The 19,497-nt window shown below is 39.9% G+C and overlaps 1 protein-coding gene across 5 annotated transcripts in view; it reads right to left on the bottom strand.

Annotated features, from left to right (window-relative positions):
* Adi1 (acireductone dioxygenase 1) overlaps positions 1-19,497 on the bottom strand; it is a 322,358-nt gene that overhangs the window by 43,559 nt on the left and 259,302 nt on the right. For 3 of the 5 annotated variants that reach the window (XM_067757444.1, XM_067757440.1, XM_067757441.1), the window contains one exon: positions 1,030-1,056. The exons of the other annotated variants lie outside the window; for them this stretch is intronic. In XM_067757444.1, the coding sequence (XP_067613545.1) occupies positions 1,030-1,056 (27 nt within the window). The remainder of the gene's footprint in view (positions 1-1,029; positions 1,057-19,497) is intronic. 5 annotated transcript variants of the gene reach the window in all.

Below are 19,497 nucleotides of genomic sequence, written 5' to 3'. Positions count from 1 at the left end.
TAATTTATTATAAATTACTAGCAGACCCGACAGACGTTGTTCTGCCCTAAATTTGGACTATCTGCATACATTTTAATAAGCTTTTTCCGTCTAACTGTGCCCTACCCACATTACAATTGAAGAGATGGTAAGTGTCATGTGGGGAAATATTACAAGCAGGGCATACTTTTTTATGTGGGGGTTGATTCTGAATAGGTAAGAGTTTAACCTGTTACAGTACCTAGATCCAAGTTGAGCTAGAGTGACGCGCGTTTCCCTAGGGAGAGTGTCTTCCTCTACTGCTAGTTCTATGTATTTTTCGTTAAGTACTGGATTCGCAATTCCTGGTATAGACGTCCGACGCCTGTTTATGGATATCACTGAGGACCTGATTGTGCTTTTTTGCTTCACAAGGCTGTGCTCTCAGGTGCCGTATGTCCTCATAATGCTTATGGAGATGACCCCTTAAGCCCCTGGGAGGTGTAGCATTATCAATCAGTTGTCTGTTGGGATGCCCAGTACTCTCGCCTCATTGTGTAGGGGGTTTTCTGGGGACAGAAGAAGACAACCCGTAGCGGTTCTGAGGCAGGGCTGTATTTTCATCCAGTGAGTAACTTTTTGTCTTGGCGACCATATCGGGGACGCGTAGCATGCAATCGGCCGGACAGTTGCTTTGTAAGTAATAGTGAGCGTTTCTTTTTCTTTACCCAAAGTGCTGCCGGCAAGACATTTGAGGATTTTATTACGGCTATGTATTTTAGGAACAATTGTGATTGCATGCTCGTGACTACTTCTGGTGGTGAAGGTAGCTTCGATATGTAGAAGTTAAACAGAAGTGTGGATAGGACAGCACACTGTGGCACCCCTTGTTTAATTTTTCTTGGTTTTGATGTTATGTTCCTGAATTGTTTTATTTTGATTTTATAAAATTACATTTTTTAACGCAGTTATAAAGTAAATATTGTTATCTTCAAAATAAAACAAAAATGAATAAGATACGACGAGTGGAACCAAAGACACAGCATTTTGAATGTGGGCAAGTTTGCTTACCCATCGAATCTGGGCACATGCAGATCTCTGAAAAAAAAAAAAAAACAATTTTTAGAGGATATCCTGATACAGGTATTTGCTTATTTCGTGCGAGAAACTTAAAAAAAGGTTGAGCCGAATCAAACTTATGAAATCTCAAAAGTTGTTCGATTTGTAAAATAATGACCCATATACGACCGATTTCATCGATTTTTTTGACGACAATATGTTCTACATAGGACAGCAAATGGTAAAATTGTCTGCTTTTAAAATGGGGTAACAATTACGAATGGTTTCTTATGATCTTTTCACATAACAATTTATACGTAAGCATTTGGTGAAATTTGAAGTTTATAGCTATTAAAAGGGTGTAGAAATTGCGAAAAGTTTTTATCTGAGCAATCAGTTGCATGGGATATATGCTATATATATACAACCATTCTCTATGATTTTTTCAGACATCAATATATGCTATATACTCAAGTATTTGGTAGAATTTTAAGCTTCCGACTGTTAAAGTGGGGCAGTATTTACGAAAAGTTTCTTATCTGAAAAATCGGTCGAGGTTGAATGTGATAAATATATGGTAAAATTTGAAGACTCTAGCTGTTAAACAGCTGAAAAGCTTCTTATCTGAATAATCGGTTATAAAGGATATATGTATGCTATATAAAATTTTTTGAGACAACAATATGTGTATATGGTGAAATTTGAAGCTTCAGTCTAATAAATTCCTTTTCCGCAAAATCGGTTGTACGGGGTATGTATGCTATAGTAGTCCGATCCGGCCGATTCCGACAAATGTCTAATCGGACACCGAAATATTTCTGCTCACCGAATTTTATCAAGATTTTTCAATAGTTGAGGGACTAGTTTGCGTTCAAACAAACAGACAGATAGACGGATATTGCTAAATCAACTCAGCTCGTCATCCCGATCATTTCAGTAACTTATTAATGGGTCTATCCTTCTCCTTTTAGGATTTACTATTTTGAGATTTCTGACAAACTTAATATACCATTTCATTTTCATGAAAGGTATAAAAATACATAGATATATAAAAACAATATCTGGATTATACGGTTTGAAACAATAGTTTCACTTACAATTGTGGTTCTCCAATTAGATATGTGGTCAAACTTTTTCAAGCCGTACATAGACATATGTGCATATACATATGTACATATACATATTTGGTTAAGTGATACAACATTGAAAATCTATAAACAAAAAACAAAAAACAATTTAAGGCGCGATAACCTCCGAAGAGATCTAAAGCCGAGCATGTTTTATGCCGACTCCGAACGGCATCTGCCAGGCAGATGAGTTTTCACTGAAGAGCTTTTCATGGCAGAAATACACCCGGAGCGCTTGCCAAACACTGCCGAGGGGCGACCCCGCTTAGAAACATTTTCTTCTAATTGAAAAACCTTATTTCTAAAATTTTGATGTTGCTTTGCCCGGGGTGTGAACCCAAGGCATACGGTGTGGTAGGCGGAGCACGCTACCATCACACCACGGTGGCCGCAACATTGAAAATGTATACATATTATAAATCAAAGTCTAAAATTTTAGAAAGAGGTGTGCTCGGACATTATTGAAAGGATTAGGCTGCAACTTCCTTACAATTAGGGAATTCACAAGAGTGTCATATTCGTTGTAAAATATAAAAATTTTCCATGGTTTCCTTTTGCCAACTTTGCTTTAATTAAAATTGCACAACCAAAAATAAAGTTTGCGACCGATGTCCTCTAACGGGAGTTCAAGGAAACTTCTAGTTTCAACTGGAGTGGACCATAGTGATAGGGGTGTTAGAGGCGTTGGTTTCACATTACAATCAAAGAGATCGTTGGTGTTATGTGGGGAGTGTGGTTGTTGTTGTAGTAGTGCTTCGCTCCATCCAATAGGTGCGACCGATCACAAATTGTCATCAATGTCCTCTAACTGGAGTCCATAGAAACTTGCTGTTTCAACATGGGTGGACCATAGTGGTAGGGCTGTTAAAGGCGTTGGTTCCACATTACAATTGAAGAGATGGTGTCATGTGGGGACACATTGCAAGCATGACATACATTTTGTATGTGGGGGTTGATTCTGAATAGGTAAGAGTTTAACCTGTTACAGTACCTAGATCCAAGTTGAGCTAGAGTGACGCGCGTCTTCCTCTTCTGCTAGTTCTATGTATTTTTCGTTAAGTACTGGATTCGCAATTCCTGGTATAGACGTCCGACGCCTGTTTATGGATATCACTGAGGACCTGCTTGTGCTTTTTTGCTTCACACGGCTGTGTTCTCAGGTGCCGTATGGTCTCATAATGCTTATGGAGATGACCCCTTAAGCCCCTGGGAGGTGTAGCATTATCAATCAGTTGTCTGTTGGGATGCCCAGTACTCTCGCCTCATTGTGTAGGGGGTTTTCTGGGGACATAAGAAGACAGCCCGTAGCGGTTCTGAGGCAGGGCTGTATTTTCATCCAGTGAGTAACTTTTTGTCTTGGCGAGCATATCGGGGACGCGTAGCATGCAATCGGCTGGACAGTTGCTTTGTAAGTAATAGTGAGTGTTTCTTTTTCTTTACCCAAAGAGCTGCCGGCAAGATATTTGAGGATTTTATTACGGCTATGGATTTTAGGAACAATTGTGATTGCATGCTCGTGACTCCTTCTGGTGGTGAAGGTAGCTTCGATATGTAGAAGTTAAAAAGAAGTGTGGATAGGACAGCACACTGTGGCACCCCTTGTTTAATTTTTCTTGGTTTTGATGTTATGTTCCTGAATTGCACTGACGCTTGCGGACCGGACAGATAATTTGCGGTCCACGTTTTGAGACTTGGGGGAAGGGATGACCCTTCCAGGTCTTGCAGTAACGTGCCGTGGTTGACCGTATCAAAAGCTTTTGACAGGTCTAACGCAACGAGTACTGTCCTATGGTGGGGGTTTTGATTTATTCCGCAATTTATATGTGTGTTAATGGCGTTTAGCGCGGTAATTTTGAAAGCGATGGTGATGATTGGCAAGATTTGCGAAGCAGAATGGCTTCAGTGTCTTGGCTACTGGCGATAGGAGAGAATAGCACGGTGAGAATCTCCTATGTTAGCTGGTTTCCCAGGCTTTAATAGCGGGGGTCGCCGGGGGGTCGTGCTCTCACTAGATTGGCGGCCTCCGCTGGAAAATGTGGCCATATTTCCGCAATTCTTCCGGCGGGAATAAGACGAGCCGAAGCGGATTCTACAACCTTGCGGAAGGCACGCTCCCCTTGACGGTCATCAGTCGGGATAGGGATGCCAGCAGATTGTCAGTATAGTTTGAAATCATCCCACTTTCATTTCTTAAAATTGATCAAATCGCGTTTTCAGTGGTGACTCCGAACGTCATCTGCCAGGCAGATGAGTTTTCACTGAAGAGCTTTTCATGGCAGAAATACACCCGGAGTGCTTGCCATGTTGAAGATAAACAGAAGTGTGGATAGGACAGCACACTGTGGCACCCCTTGTTCAATTTTTCTTGGTTTTGATGTTATGTTCCTGAATTGTTTTATTTTGATTTTATAAAATTAAATTTTTTTTAACGCAGTTATAAAGTAATTATTGTTATCTTCAAAATAAAACAAATGAATATGATACGACGAGTGGAACCAAAGACATAGCATTTTGAATGTGGGCAAGTTTGCTTACCCATCGAATCTGAGCACATGCAGATCTCTGAAAAAAAAAAAACAATTTTTCGAGGACATCCTGATACTGGTATTTGCTTATTTCGTGTGAGCAACTTAAAAAAAAGGTTGAGCCGAATCAAACTTATGAAATCTCAAAAGTTGTTCGATTTGTAAAATAATGACCCATATACGACCGATTTCATCGATTTTTTTGACGAGAATATGTTCTACATAGGACAGCAAATGGTAAAATTGTCTGCTGTTAAAATGGGGTAACAATTACGAATGGTTTCTTATGATTTTTTCACATAACAATTTAAGCTATATACGTAAGCATTTGGTGAAATTTGAAGTTTATAGCTATTAAAATGGTGTAGAAATTGCGAAAAGTTCTTATCTGAGCAATCAGTTGCATGGGATATATGTTATATATATACAACCATTCTCTATGATTTTTTCAGACAACAATATATGCTATATACTAGTATTTGGTGGAATTTTAAGCTTCCGACTGTTAAGGTGGGGCAGGAATTACGAAAAGTTTCTTATCTGAAAAATCGGTCGAGGTTGCATGTGATAAATATATGGTAAAATTTGAAGACTCTAGTTGTTAAACAGCTGAAAAGCTTCTTATCTGAATAATCGGTTATAAAGGATATATGTATGCTATATACAATTTTTTGAGACAACAATATGTGTATATGGTGAAATTTGAAGCTTCAATATAATAAATTCCTTTTCCGCAAAATCGGTTGTACGGGGTATGTATGCTATAGTAGTCCGATCCGGCCGATTCCGACAAATGTCTAATCGGACACCGAAATATTTCTGCTCACCGAATTTTATCAAGATTTTTCAATAGTTGAGGGACTAGTTTGCGTTCAATATGTACATATACTTATTTGGTTAAGTGATACAACATTGAAAATCTATAAAAAAAAAAAAACAATTTAAGGCGCGATAACCTCCGAAGAGATCTAAAGCCGAGCATGTTTTATGCCGACTCCGACCGGCATCTGACAGGCAGATGAGTTTTCACTGAAAAGCTTTTCATGGCAGAAATACACCCGGAGCGCTTGCCAAACACTGCCGAGGGGCGACCCCGCTTGAAACATTTTCTTCTAATTGAAAAAGTTCTAAATTTCTAAAATTTTGATGTTGCTTTTCCCGGGGTGTGAACCCAGGGCATACGGTGTGGTAGGCGGAGCACGCTACCATCACACCACGGTGGCCGCAACATTGAAAATCTATACATATTATAAATCAAAGTCTAAAATTTCGGAAAGAGGTGTGCTCGGACACTATTGAAAGAATTAGGCTGCAACTTCCTTTAAAAAAAGCCTTACATTTTGCAAAGATAGCTAAAAATTAACGCATAACTTTCTTAAATATTTAAGAACAAAGTTTTTAAAGTTTTTACACTATGCACGAACCAACGCAAATTCAGAGCCATAGGGCCCGTGGTGTCACATATACACGGTTGTCACACTATGTTTAAGGACCAAATCTCAAAAAAAGGAACAAACTTTTGTTTTATTTTATTGTGATGCAAACAATTAGGGAATTCACAAGAGTGTCGTATTCGTTGTAAAATATAAAAATTTACCATGGTTTCCTTTTGCCTACTTTGCTTTAATTAAAATTGCACAACCAAAAATAAAGTTTGCGACCGATGTCCTCTAACGGGAGTGCAAGGAAACTTCTAGTTTCAACTGGAGTGGACCATAGTGAGAGGGGTGTTAGAGTCGTTGGTTCCACATTACAATCAAAGATATCGTTGGTGTTATGTGGGGAGTGTGGTTGTTGTTGTTGTTGTAGTAGTGCTTCGCTCCATCCAATAGGTGCGACCGATCACAAATTGTCATCAATATCCTCTAACTGGAGTCCAAAGAAACTTGCTGTTTCAACATGGGTGGACCATAGTGGTAGGGGTGTTAAAGGCGTTGGTTCCACATTACAATTGAAGAGATGGTAAGTGTCATGTGGGGACACATTGCAAGCAGGACATACATTTTGTATGTGGGGGTTGATTCTGAATAGGTAAGAGTTTAACCTGTGACAGTACTTAGATCCAAGTTGAGCTAGAGTCACGCTCGTTTCCCTAGTGAGAGTGTCTTCCTCTTCTGCTAGTTCTACGTATTTTTTTTTAAGTACTGGATTCGCAATTCCTGTAGACGTCTGACGCCTGTTTATGGATATCACTGAGGACCTGCTTGTGCTTTTTTGCTTCACACGGTTGTGTTCTCAGGTGCCGTATGTCCTCATAATGCTTACGGAGATGACCCCTTAAACCCCAGGGAGGTGTAGAATTATCAATCAGTTGTCTGTTGGGATGCCCAGTACTCTCGCCTCATTGTGTAGGGGGTTTTCTGGGAGCATAAGAAGACAGTCCGTAGCGGTTCTGAGGGCAGTATTTGGCAGGCTGTATTTTCTTCCAGTGAATAACCTTTTGTCTGGGGACCATATCGGGGACGCGTAGCATGCAATCGGCCGGACAGTTGCTTTGTAAGTAATAGTGAGCGTTTCTTTGTCTTTACCCAAAGTGCTGCCGGCAAGATATTTGAGGATTTTATTACGGCTATGGATTTTAGGAACAATTGTGATTGCATGCTCGTTACTCCTTCTGGTGGTGAAGGTAGCTTCGATATGTAGAAGTTAAACAGAAGTGTGGATAGGACAGCACACTGTGGCACCCCTTGTTTAATTTTTCTTGGTTTTGATGTTATGTTCCTGAATTGCACTGATGCTTGCGGACCAGACAGATAATTTGCGGTCCACGTTTTGAGACTTGGGGGAAGGGATGACCCTTCCAGGTCTTGCAGTAACGTGCCGTGGTTGACCGTATCAAAAGCTTTTGACAGATGTAACGCAACGAGTACTGTCCTATGCTGGGGGTTTTGATTTATTCCGCAATTTATATGTGTGTTATTGGCGTTTAGCGCGGTAATTTTCGAAAGCGATGCTGATGATTGTCAAGAGCTAAATTTAAGCCGCAAGTTTAAGTTGGCTGATCACTGCAGTGTATTCCAAGCGGAAATTGCTGCGATTAAGGATGCGGTGGATGGAATGCTATCCAGTGCTACCACGGTTAGGGAATTTAACATCTACTCTGATAGCCAAGCGGCTATCAAGGCCTTGAGCTCAACTACAGTGCGATCGAGGGTGGTCTGGGAGTGCCTGACCTCGCTTGCGATTGCATCGAATTATTTTACAATTAAGATTATCTAGGTCCCGGGCCATAGTGATATCCCGGGTAACTGTCAAGCGGTCTCTTAGCCCGCATCGGTACAACTGAACCGGATGAAGATGGCTGTAGGGATTTCGGGATCCCGCTGGCCACCTGTGGATTGCTCCTCCATAGCTGGGCCTCGAATCAGCTCAGCAAACGTTGGGCGGATACCACGTCTTGCAGGGTAGCAAGATATTTCTGGCCAAAAGTGAATGGCAGGAGGTCTGCTGAAATAATTGGGTTCACTAAGGCTCACCTATCAATGGTCATTGGGGTTTTGACAGGCCACTGTCCCATGGGTATCCATGCGGTACGTCTCAATATACTGGAAACTCCATGCTGCTGCAGCTGTATGGAGGATGATGAGGTGGAATCACCAAATCACTTTATGCTTGATTGTCCAGCTTTTGCCAGAACTAGGCGAAAGTACTTCGGTCGCGACTCACTTGGATCTCCCGAGGATATATCCAAAGTTGAGATCGGTATCATTCGGAGCTTTATCGTTGCTACCCAACGATTCTCTAAGTAGCTAGATGTAAGTGTATGTGGTATCACAACGGACCTTCGTGTTGTCCAAGTGAGCTATCCTTATCAGGGCAGCTACCACCTAACCTATCCTATCCTACCGTCGCTGAGGCAGTACATCTAGGAATGTGACACTGTCCAAGGCAGGAGCTGCATTGTGCAGATGTCGCAAACAGATATATATGGGTTGCGCTGAGGCGCAGACTACGGAACGCCCTTGGGCGCGAACAGCAAGGAGCCACAAACGATTTGTAAGTTCCGAGGACGTCGGGTTTTGAGGTCAAGCCCAGAAGATCCCGTCCGATGCAACCACCCCTTGCACGTGACACACTGACAAGAGTGTGACCGTCCTAAAAAGATTGTATCCCGGCAAACGCAGCAAAACCATTTCCTGGACCGGAATCAGGTACAGGTCCCGGATTGGGTTCGATGCTGGGAGGATGACAATTTGTGGAAGGGACGCAACAAATTATATTGGGTTACACTGAAATGATAGCCCTTGGTCGGGAAATATCTCTAGTCGCTCCGGTGCATAGAACCGGCTGCCTTGGGAAGCGGCTGTGTGTTTGTCTGTTGTATCTGTGTGATTACTTTGTTTCTTGTAAACAAGTTTTAGAGGATCAAACCTTGTGTCAGAAATTGTGCTTATCTGTTCGTTTATTATTCTACCGTTGAATGTTTTCTGTTTGTAGTTTTCCATGTTTTCAGGTACGTTCAGACGTCGGCCTTTTGCTTGTATGTGAAGGACGCTGACTGTTTTATTGATGTTTTTCGACCACGTCATTCGCTAAGTTGGATTCTGATATAATGTTTGGATTCCGTGTTTTTTTGTTGTAATCTCTTATGCGTTCTCTGAATCGCGTTCTTATTTGCCGTCCTGTTTGTCCTATGTAACTATGTACCGCAGGTAAGCTTGTATACGCCATGGCTGCTACACGGATTCTCTGAGTTAGTAGCTGTGTTTTTTTACATCTATAGACGTTTACGCTTAAACTTTATATGGATTGCTAAGCGTCAAACTTTTAATAAACCTCTGAAATTGCTGCGCATAAAATTTAGCTAGTTATTTAACCACTGCCGCTAGATGGGTCTCCTAAGCATTATCTAAGCGAGGATAAGCGTTTTTTTACGCGCAAACTTACAACGCGTACGCTTGTAAAAAAAACACGGCTAATGTTAGTTCTTAGTTTACTAATAATAGAATAATAAACGAACAAATGAACACAATTTCTGACACAATGTCTGAGCCTTTAAAACTTGTTTACAAGAAACAAAGTAATCACACAGGTTCAATAGACAAACACACAACAATAAATAATAACAAAACAATAAACGCACCAAAAAAACAAACCCACAAATAAGGTTAAACGACTAGAATTACTGACTTTTACCTGCCACTGTCAGACACACAAATCGCTTAGTAAAAATCACCATTGGTTCTGAATGAACGCACACATACACACAAATATACACAAAAAACCATTTTGACAATATCTGCTCATGTACCTACGAATTATAAATACAAGACAAACGACAACAACGGATCAGAACGAAAATCGACACTGCTGAGGGCACAATGCCGAAACCGATTTGTCTCGAAATCAAATTTGGCAAGGGATGACGGAAAATCGGTCCAATATGAATCATTTTTCCACCCTTTCGGAAAAACAACAGAAGTCTATGTCTTTCACCAATCAAATGTTGTGAACCTAGTTTTGCTGACTCAGCTCTTGGTTCCAGAATTATGTTGATGATTGCAATGAAATAAAATGTAAAATGTAATAAAAAATGTATAGCGCAGTTGTTTTAGCAGAAAACGGTTCAAACACTTGCGTTCTGGTGTTGAAGAACTATGTGGTAAACTAAGTAATATATGAAAGAAAGCAATTTTGTTAATGCTGTTTTTATAGATGCTTACTTTTTCCTTTAATGTCAAAACTTCATACCAGAGCCTAGATTCAGTAAGTGTGAATTTTGGACAAGCCCCAGGCCTCAGATTAAAAAGCAAATGTCTCAAAAGTTTCTTTTGTGCAATAACGGAATCTGATTACATTTAATTAGGTACTTAGGCCGTGTGCTATTTTGCCTAAATTGCTACCTAAATAGAGAAAAAACCTAAATCACTGAAAATTGTCGGCAAGGCAGTGTAAATAAAAAATTTAGAATTTTTATGAGCATACTTTTCAACCTAAATTCAAATGTCAAACTTTAAAAACAACAACATTTCGATTTTTCATTTTATTGCTCTTAAATTTCTGATGTGCAAAAAAATGCGCATGAATGGACCATTTTAAGTACCACATATTAGATAAGAGGGCGATGATCAATGTCCGATCGATTGTTGAGTACGGCGTAAAGGGGATCTCAAATTGCTTCTTGCTGACGCCCGCGTCATAAGAATTGGATATTGACTATTTGGATTGCGGTGGGCTCATTGGGCAAAAATAAATTATTAGCGCCATTCCCAATGGCAGTCACAGGGGTATTCATGCCTTGAGATGGTGGGAAACGTCGGTTTGCATGTGCTCCACAACGTCTGGCATAAAAGGCTATATAGTCTGGAGCCGCTGCACTTTCTTTCACTGCTATGTATGCATACTTACTTCTCCCTTGATCCCTGTCCTGCACAAACATTGCAAACACCAAAAAAGTCTCAAATTAATATTTTTGGGACTAATATCCCGCATAAATACACAATTTAGTTTGTCAAATCAACTCGCACAGTTTTGACAGCTTTTTCCTAAATTGTTGCAGTGCAGGAAAGTTCCAGTTGAATATTAGTTTAGGTACCTAAAATTTAGGCGAACTCGCACCCAGCCTTAAAATTAATTAACAGTGTTGAACTTTAAGGGGTACCTACGAAAATTATTTTGCACAAAACACTTCTTCCGAAATAAAATTACTTTTGCATTTGCTTCTAAAGCTGATTTATGTTTGTTTATAAATTGTTTAACTGCAATTCGTGGTGCATCACTTTGGAGAAGTATTTCTGTATTCTCACTTCAAGTTCAAATATTTCTTATGCTATCTCTACCCATTCAGAAGTTATGTCAATAGATTTTATATATTAAAGTTCCACTTTAAATTTGTAGTTTTTCTAAAAGTATGCAATTTTTTTAAAAATAAAGTACTGGGAAAATGATAATATTCAACCCTCAAACAAGGTTAAAATTTAGTTTATTCAAGTAAAAATTGTTAAGTGGCCCACCTTAAAAATTTTGCCCCATATATAAACAATTGTTACTGGAAGATGCAGTTACTTTCCGAGTTATTCTATTAAGCTCCTAAGTACAAACAGTCCATGTAGTCGATATATGAGCCAAAGATTTTACTTGGTTGATGTGAAACTTAAGTCTTGCTAAAAATACTCAAGAAATTTACATCGATTCACATGCGGATTCATGATATTTACAAATAGATTACTGATTATGATAAAAATATTCGTAAAATATTTCGTGAAGAAGAAATATATTTTCAAATATTTCCTCATACAGTATTTATTTCTGTTTTACTGTATACTTTTAATAACGTACTTTAAATAATGTTTTCATAACAAACTTGAAAATACTTCAGAAATATTTCTATTAATTGAAATATCCAAAAGTGATGAAAAAGCGGACATTTTGAGATTGCTGAAATATCTCCACAGTATTTCAAAAACAGTAGTTGTAATACTGCTATATTGCTACAAAAGGATAGGTACATTCCCAAACATCAGAGTGCCGATATATTGCTGTTTAAACGTTTTTGGCGGCCATCGTGGTGTGATGGTAGCGTGCTCCGCCTACCACACCGTATGCCCTGGGTTCGCACCCCGGGCAAAGCAACATCAAAATTTTAGAAATAAGGTTTTTAAATTAGAAGAAAATTTTCCTAAGCGGGGTCGCCCCTCGGCAGTGTTTGGCAAGCGCTCCGGGTGTATTTCTGCCATGAAAAGCTTTCAGTGAAAACTCATCTGCCTTGCAGATGCCGTTCGGAGTCGCCATAAAACATGTAGGTCCCGTCCGGCCAATTTGTAGGGAAAATCAAGAGGAGCACGACGCAAATTGGAAGAGAAGCTCGGCCTTAGATCTCTTCGGAGGTTATCGCATTTATTTTTTTTTTAACGTTTTTGTTTTTGTATTCAATAATCGAATGTACCTAAATTAAAATTTTTTCTTCTCACACTTATGCTGCTACAATCACAAAAATTTTATAGGCTGCCTTGTTTTGATTTCGAATTCAAAACACATTGCGGGCATTTTCTATTAGCAATATAGGAGTATTACATATATGTTGTAATATTGCAACACATTTAAATATTTTAGCGACATTAGACAATATTGTTTGCCGAGTGGGCTAACATCACAATAGTCCTGGAATTCCTTGAACACATTGAGCTACTTTGAGCTGTGTGAGAAATAAATATCGGCGTGCCAAACGAGAATTAACGCTTTCAAAAATTTTACATAGAATTTCTTTATAAAAAATTTTGAAAGTGTTACTTTTTGTGTGGCACGTTGATATATTCCTTCATGAACTCTCAATATCTAAGTAAGTATGAAGTTGGTTAAAGAAGTACGAAGTTTGAATGACTGCCTTAAAAGGACAAAATTGAAAAAAGGACCACTGGACCAAATGGGGTTGGAAGGGACCATTTTTGGTCCAAATGGACCAAAGAGGCAACCGTGATCACATATGTATGTATGGCGCAACTCTCCTTCGTAGATTTGTTTACACCATAGGAAAATCAATAAAACGCACACGCCTCTGCGCGCCTAAAACCAAGGAACAAAAAATACCAGGAAAGCTAGACTTCGAAAGGCTGCAATCGCAACAGACTACCAATGACTTCGCAACTCGACTCTCACACTCTCTCTGAGAGCACAACTCAACCCGATGAATGCAGTACTTCGTACTACCGCAGAGGAAAAAATTGGTAACCGGCGACCACGGAAAAACAACTGGTACTATAGGAGCAATGAGCTTTTTCCTTTGATATTTAATTGCAAAAATAGTACGAGAAAATTGTGGGGGTATATACGCGAACAATTATATTTCCAAATAAATGACAACGACCGAACCGTTTAATGTGAGCGACAATGTTACAAAAATTTATTTAGGCAAATTAAAATATGTACAAATCGTGAAAAGTAAAGAAGAGAGTGAGTGCAACAATAAGTATGATTGTGAATATATATGTGTGTGTATGTATATTCATGTTTACAATTAGCAGGTAGTGTTCTGTTTTACGTATGTAAGTAATTATGTTTTGAATATTATTTGAGTAGTAATATTATACAGTGTGTTAAAATATTATTCGACCAGTGTGTCGCAACTTTGATCCAACATTCCGGCCCCGTTGGAAGTATCCACTTTCAAGAAACCGGCAGTATAGCAATTTTATGTATAGGACGGCAGCAGGTACCATTGGCAGTGCGAAGGTGCACCACTCGAACATGACCGTCAAGTCCTTGGACAGTGGACTCTACACGGCCAAGCCTCCAACGCTGCGGTGGTCGGTTTTCGTCATGTATGATAACTAGAGTTCTTTCCATGACATTGGGTACGGAAGTTGTCAACTTTACACGCGAGCGTAGTTCATTAATATAATCTGATGACCAGCGGCCCAAAGGCGTTGCTTAATAGAAGTGATTATATCGTACCGATCTAAATTTGAAAAACATCTATCTTCAAGAGATCGCTCGGGTAAGGCGCGTAGCGAAGAACCAACCAAAAAGTGTGCTGGAGTGAGTGCGCCGAAGTCGTTTGGATCTGATGACATCGGGCAAAGTGGGCGAGAGTTGAGAATAGCTTCCACTTCCATGGCAACCATGCTTAGTTCTTCAAAGGTCAATCTTGTGTTTACTAAATTTCGCTTTAGATGTCCCTTTGCACTTTTCACCGCAGCTTCCCAAGGACCGCCAAAGGGAGGTGCCCTGGGGGGAATAAAATGAAAATTAATAAATTCGGACGAACAAAATTTACAAATTTCTTTTTGTGTATTAGTTTCAAACAGAAACCGTTTTAGTTCATTTCATTGGCTGGACGCCCCGACAAAATTTATAGCGTTATCGCAAAATATGTCGCATGGTAGTTTTCTGCGAACACCCATGCGCTTCAGAGCGTTTAGAAATGAATTCGTTGAGAGATCCGATACAACTTCGATATGTACTGATTTTGTAACGAGGCAAACAAAGACAGCCAAGTAAGATTTTATAGGAGTCTTGCCTCGAGTCCGCAAGTAAGTATTTATTAGCCCACAGAAATCAACTCCACAACGCTCAAAAGGGCGAGCGGGAGTGAGACGTGTGGCTGGCAGTGGTCCCATGACTTTTTGAGCTAGAACTGGTTTGTAGCGCACGCAGTGTACGCAAGACCGAACGATACGACGAGCCAAGTCTCTGGCGTTGATGATCCAATATTTAAGACGTATCTGGGCAACCAATGCTTTAGGGCCGACGTGATAATTTCGAATATGTAAATGGCGTATGTAGGATGTTTCTGAGAGTCTGGTAAATCTGCACAGTCCAATCGGCCACCAACTTTGATGAGTTCGAACCCAGTGGAGTTATCTATAAAAGGAGTGAGATGTTTTAAATTGCTTTTTAAAGGCTGATTTTTATAGAGTAATTGAAAATCAACAAAAAAGTGCTGTGGTTTTAAATTCCAAATTATACAGTCGTAATTCTTGCGGCAAGGGAGTAGATGTGGGTGTTGATTTCTTTCTGCACGAATCGCAGAATCGGAATAACCAGGCAACTAGGCGTAAACAATGGGAATAAGAACTTATGCCGTTAATGATTTCGATGATGTAATTTTTTTCCTTGACTATTGTTAAAGCCGTCTTGCGTGGAATTAATATGAATGATGATAAAACGGTGAATGATGACAAAACGAAGTACCGGCTGTCATCGAGCAAAAAGTCAGTGCATATGCGCCTTGGCAACCAAGCTATTGTTGGCAGCCATAATTTCGAAATAGTAAAAGACTTAGTTTATTTGGTAACCAGCATTAACACTAACAACAACATTAGCTCTAAAATCCAGCGAAGAATCACTCTTGCCAATTAATGCTTCTTTGGAATAGGCAGGCCATTGAAAAGTAAAATCCTCTCTCGGTAAACGAAAATTTTACTCCACAAGTCACTTATCGTACCCGTCGTGCTGTATGGTGCAGAAGCATGGACCATGACAACATCAGATGAAGCGGCTCTGCGAGTGTTCCAGAGAAAAGTTCTTCGAAAGATTTATGGACCTCTACTGAATCGATTCAACGAAGATGATTCAACGATGAGCTGTACGAGCTTTACGCAGACATCAACATAATCCAGTGGAAGGACCAGGTGGAAAACGATTTCAACTCCCTTGGCATTACCAGAATACGCTTTACATACAATGTACTTTTTTATGCATATACAAATGCATATAAAAATATTGACCACATACATTCAAGTCATAGCGACTCAATTAAATTATTTTGAACTCAGCTTGAGTTCAACATCATATAAACATGCCGACACACAAGGCACATATCTGCTTACATTTGTCAACCCTAATTGTTAACGTGTCACATTGACTAACACACTTATCGATCAGCGTGACTGATCGACATTGTCGGTTTGTCAATGTGACTGCCAAAATCTTTATATTACACTATGTCTGTAATTAGGTCAAAGTAATAATATGCTGACTTGGCATACATGCATTAGGAATGTAGATACTTTTTAGTTTGTAAGTGTTAGTGTAACTTCGTATATGTAAAATAAGAAAATTTGTATAAAAGGAAATCCATTTCTCCAAAAAGTCAATAATGTTCAAACGCTAAACATCGGCGTTTCATTTTAGTTTATTTTACTCATTTCATGGCGATCCTGCCAGCCTGATCTTTAATTAGCAGAAAATTTGCTCATAAGCCAAATTCGCTAGATCTAGTTGACCAGAGATCCTGCCAAGTTGGCATCGAATAGTAAAAATATTTTATTTTAAACATCAGTAAAAATATTTTTAAAATCACAAAAAGGTCAAAATTTTTTAAAAAAGTCCTGGAAACTTACATATTGATAACAAAAAAAAGGACATTTCGAACAACTATTGGAAGCTAAAAGAGATGCATAAACCAATTCATTATTGCATACGCAAGGGCATCACAGAAAAAAAAACCTAGTGATGGCAAAAAACTGAATCAATTTGAAGCAACTTCACAGTTAAACGCATGAAAGGCAGCATAAAAACGAGTGGAATATTACATTCAACAGATATTACGGATATGGATAATTTTGACAGGCGGTAATAACAATCCCAATCCTTACTGGCAGCAAGTTGGCGCAATTTTTATAAGTATATTTTAAATGTTATAATAAATTAAGCGGCCTTACGGACGCTTAACCAAGAGCAAAAACTTTTGTTTTTGCTTAGGAATTTTTTTTAGGACTTTTATTTAGTAATTGGAAAAAAGATGTATAGTAAATTGAAAAGCTACCTTGCAAAAATTTAAAGAAAATTTTTAAAATATATTTCAAATAGTTTGTTAAAAAAGGTTCAATTATTTCCTGGCTATGCAAGAAATCAAGACAGAAGAAGAATTTCACAGAGTATTTAAAAAGTGTGAAGACACGATAAGAGAATTCATAAAAATCCGTGAAGAAATTCTCAAAAACCATAAATCTGTTAAGCATGGTCTGACACCGATTACCATAGAAGAGTATCGGCGACGGAATAAGCCTAATGAAAAGGAAGAATATATATTATTATAAACCGAAGAAGGAAGCGGGGAGGAAGCTGAAACTTTAAGTTACTAAATTTAACTACAAATACAATAGATTAATATTAAAAGAAAAAATAAAAGAACTAAGAAATAGAAAATAAACAAAGAAAAATTTTTAATTGAGTAAGTTGGAATGCCGAGTTATTTCTCAAAAAACCCCCCTGTTGTTGTTGTTGTTGTAGCAGTGCTTCGCCCCTTCCAATAGGTGCGGCCGATTACAAATTGTCATCAATGTCCTCTAACGGGAGTCCAAGTAAACTTGCTGTTTCAACAGGGGTGGACCATAATGGACCAATTGAAGAGATGGTTGGTGTCATGTGGGGACACATTGCAAGAGGGGCATACATTTTGTATGTCAGGGTTGATTCTGGATAGGTAAGAGTTTAACCTGTTACAGTATCCAGATCGAAGTTGAGCTAGAGTGACTCGTGTTTCCCTGGGTAATGCGCGTTCCTCTTCCGCAAGTTTTGGGTTCTGTTCTTTGAGTACTGGATTCACCGGGAAATTCCCGGCATAAAGGTTCGACGCCTGTTTGTGGAGTTCACTGAGGACCTGCTTATGTTTTTTGGCTTCATACGGCTGGGTTCACAGGTGCCGTATTTCCTCATAATGCTTATGGAGATGACTCCTTAAGCCTCTAGGCGGTGTTGGCTCATCAATCAGATACCTGTTTGGATGCCAGGGTACGCGTAACATGCAGTCGGCTGGCTAATTGCTTTGTAAGTAGTAATGAGCGTTTCTTTATCTTTACCCCAAGTACTGCCAGCCAGAGATTTGAGGATTTTATTACGGCTCTGGATTTTCGGTAAAATTGCGGCTGCATGCTCACCAAAATGTAGATTCTGATCAAACGTCACACCCAAGATTTTGGGGTGTAGGACAGTCGGTAGCGTAGTGTCATCGACGTGGATGTTCTAAATGGTCGACATTTGGGACGTCCAAGTTGTAAATAAGGTCGCGGATGATTTAGTCGGCGATAATGCAAGGTTTCGTGAGGCGAAAAAACTGGAGAGATCAGGGAGGTAGCCGTTTATTCTGTTGCAAAGCTCATAGATCTGTGGGCCCGGGCTTGTGGCCATTATTGTGCAGTCATCGGCGTAAGAAACGATAGTAACTCCTTCCGGTGGCGAAGGTAGTTGTGATATGTAGAAATTAAACAAAAGTGGGAATAGGACTCCACCCTGTGGAACCCCTTGTTTAATTCTTCTTGGCTTTGATGTTTCATTTCTGAATTGCACCGATGCCTGCCGACCACCCAGGTAATTTGCGGTCCACCTTTTAAGACATGGGGGAAGGGTAGACCCTTCCAAGTCTTGCAATAACGTGCCATGGTTGACCGTATCAAAAGCTTTTGATAGGTCTAGCGCAACGAGTACTGTTCTATGGTGGGCCTTCTGATTTAACCCACAATTTATCTGGGTGCTAATGGCATTTAGCGCGGTGGTGGTGCTATGGAGTTTCCTAAAGCCATGCTGATGACAGGCTAGCTGCAAATTTGCTTTGAGGTAGGGGAGCAAAATGGCTTCAACCGTCTTGGCTACTGGCGATAGGAGATATATCGGGCGATATGACTCTCCTATGTTAGCTGGTTTCCCAGACTTTAGTAGCGGGACCACCTTGGCCATTTTCCATTTTTCGGGAATGACAAAGGTGGAAAGAGACAGGTTGAAGACATGCGCTAAATATTTGAAACCCTCTTTCCCTAGGCTTTTCAGCATCGGCATGGCTATGCCGTCTGGGCCCACGGTTTTGGATGGTTTAGCATGACCGATGGCATCCTCAATCTCTTTGGCGGTGATGGTAATCGGAGACGCGCTGAATTTATGCTTATGTGCGTGTCTGTTGGCCCTCCGTCTATCTTTTTCGACCGTAGAATGCATTATATATTGTCGGCAGAAAGCGCTCGCGCATTTTTTTGCATCCGACAGAACTTTATCGCCAAAGGCGATGGAAATTTTGTCATTGTGCTCAGCCGGATTCGATAGGGACTTTACCGTGTACCAAAGTTTACCTACACCGGCAGAGAGGTTACAGCAGTCTTTCGCCCGCTTGTGTTCATCCACAAGCAATCTGATGCGTTGGTTTATATCCCTTATTTGGGGGTCGCCTGGGTCAAGCTGCCTTATCAGGTCACGTTCTCTCGCTAAATTAGCGGCCTCCGCCGGAAAGTGAGGTCGAATTTCGGGAATTCTTACGGCGAGAATGAAGCGAGCCGAGGTCGATTAAATGACCTTGCGGGAAGCACGCTCCCTTGGCGATCATCAGTCTGTAAAGGATTTTTTTAAAGTTTATGAAAGTGCGTTTTTCTGTGACAATGAAGTCAGCGGTAACATCGGCT

This window comes from Eurosta solidaginis, chromosome 5 (genome assembly GCF_040869045.1).
Source record: "Eurosta solidaginis isolate ZX-2024a chromosome 5, ASM4086904v1, whole genome shotgun sequence".
Classification (NCBI taxonomy): domain Eukaryota; kingdom Metazoa; phylum Arthropoda; class Insecta; order Diptera; family Tephritidae; genus Eurosta; species Eurosta solidaginis.
The sequence above is the reverse complement of the archived record's forward strand: the minus strand, read 5'-3'. Positions and strand labels throughout refer to the sequence as shown.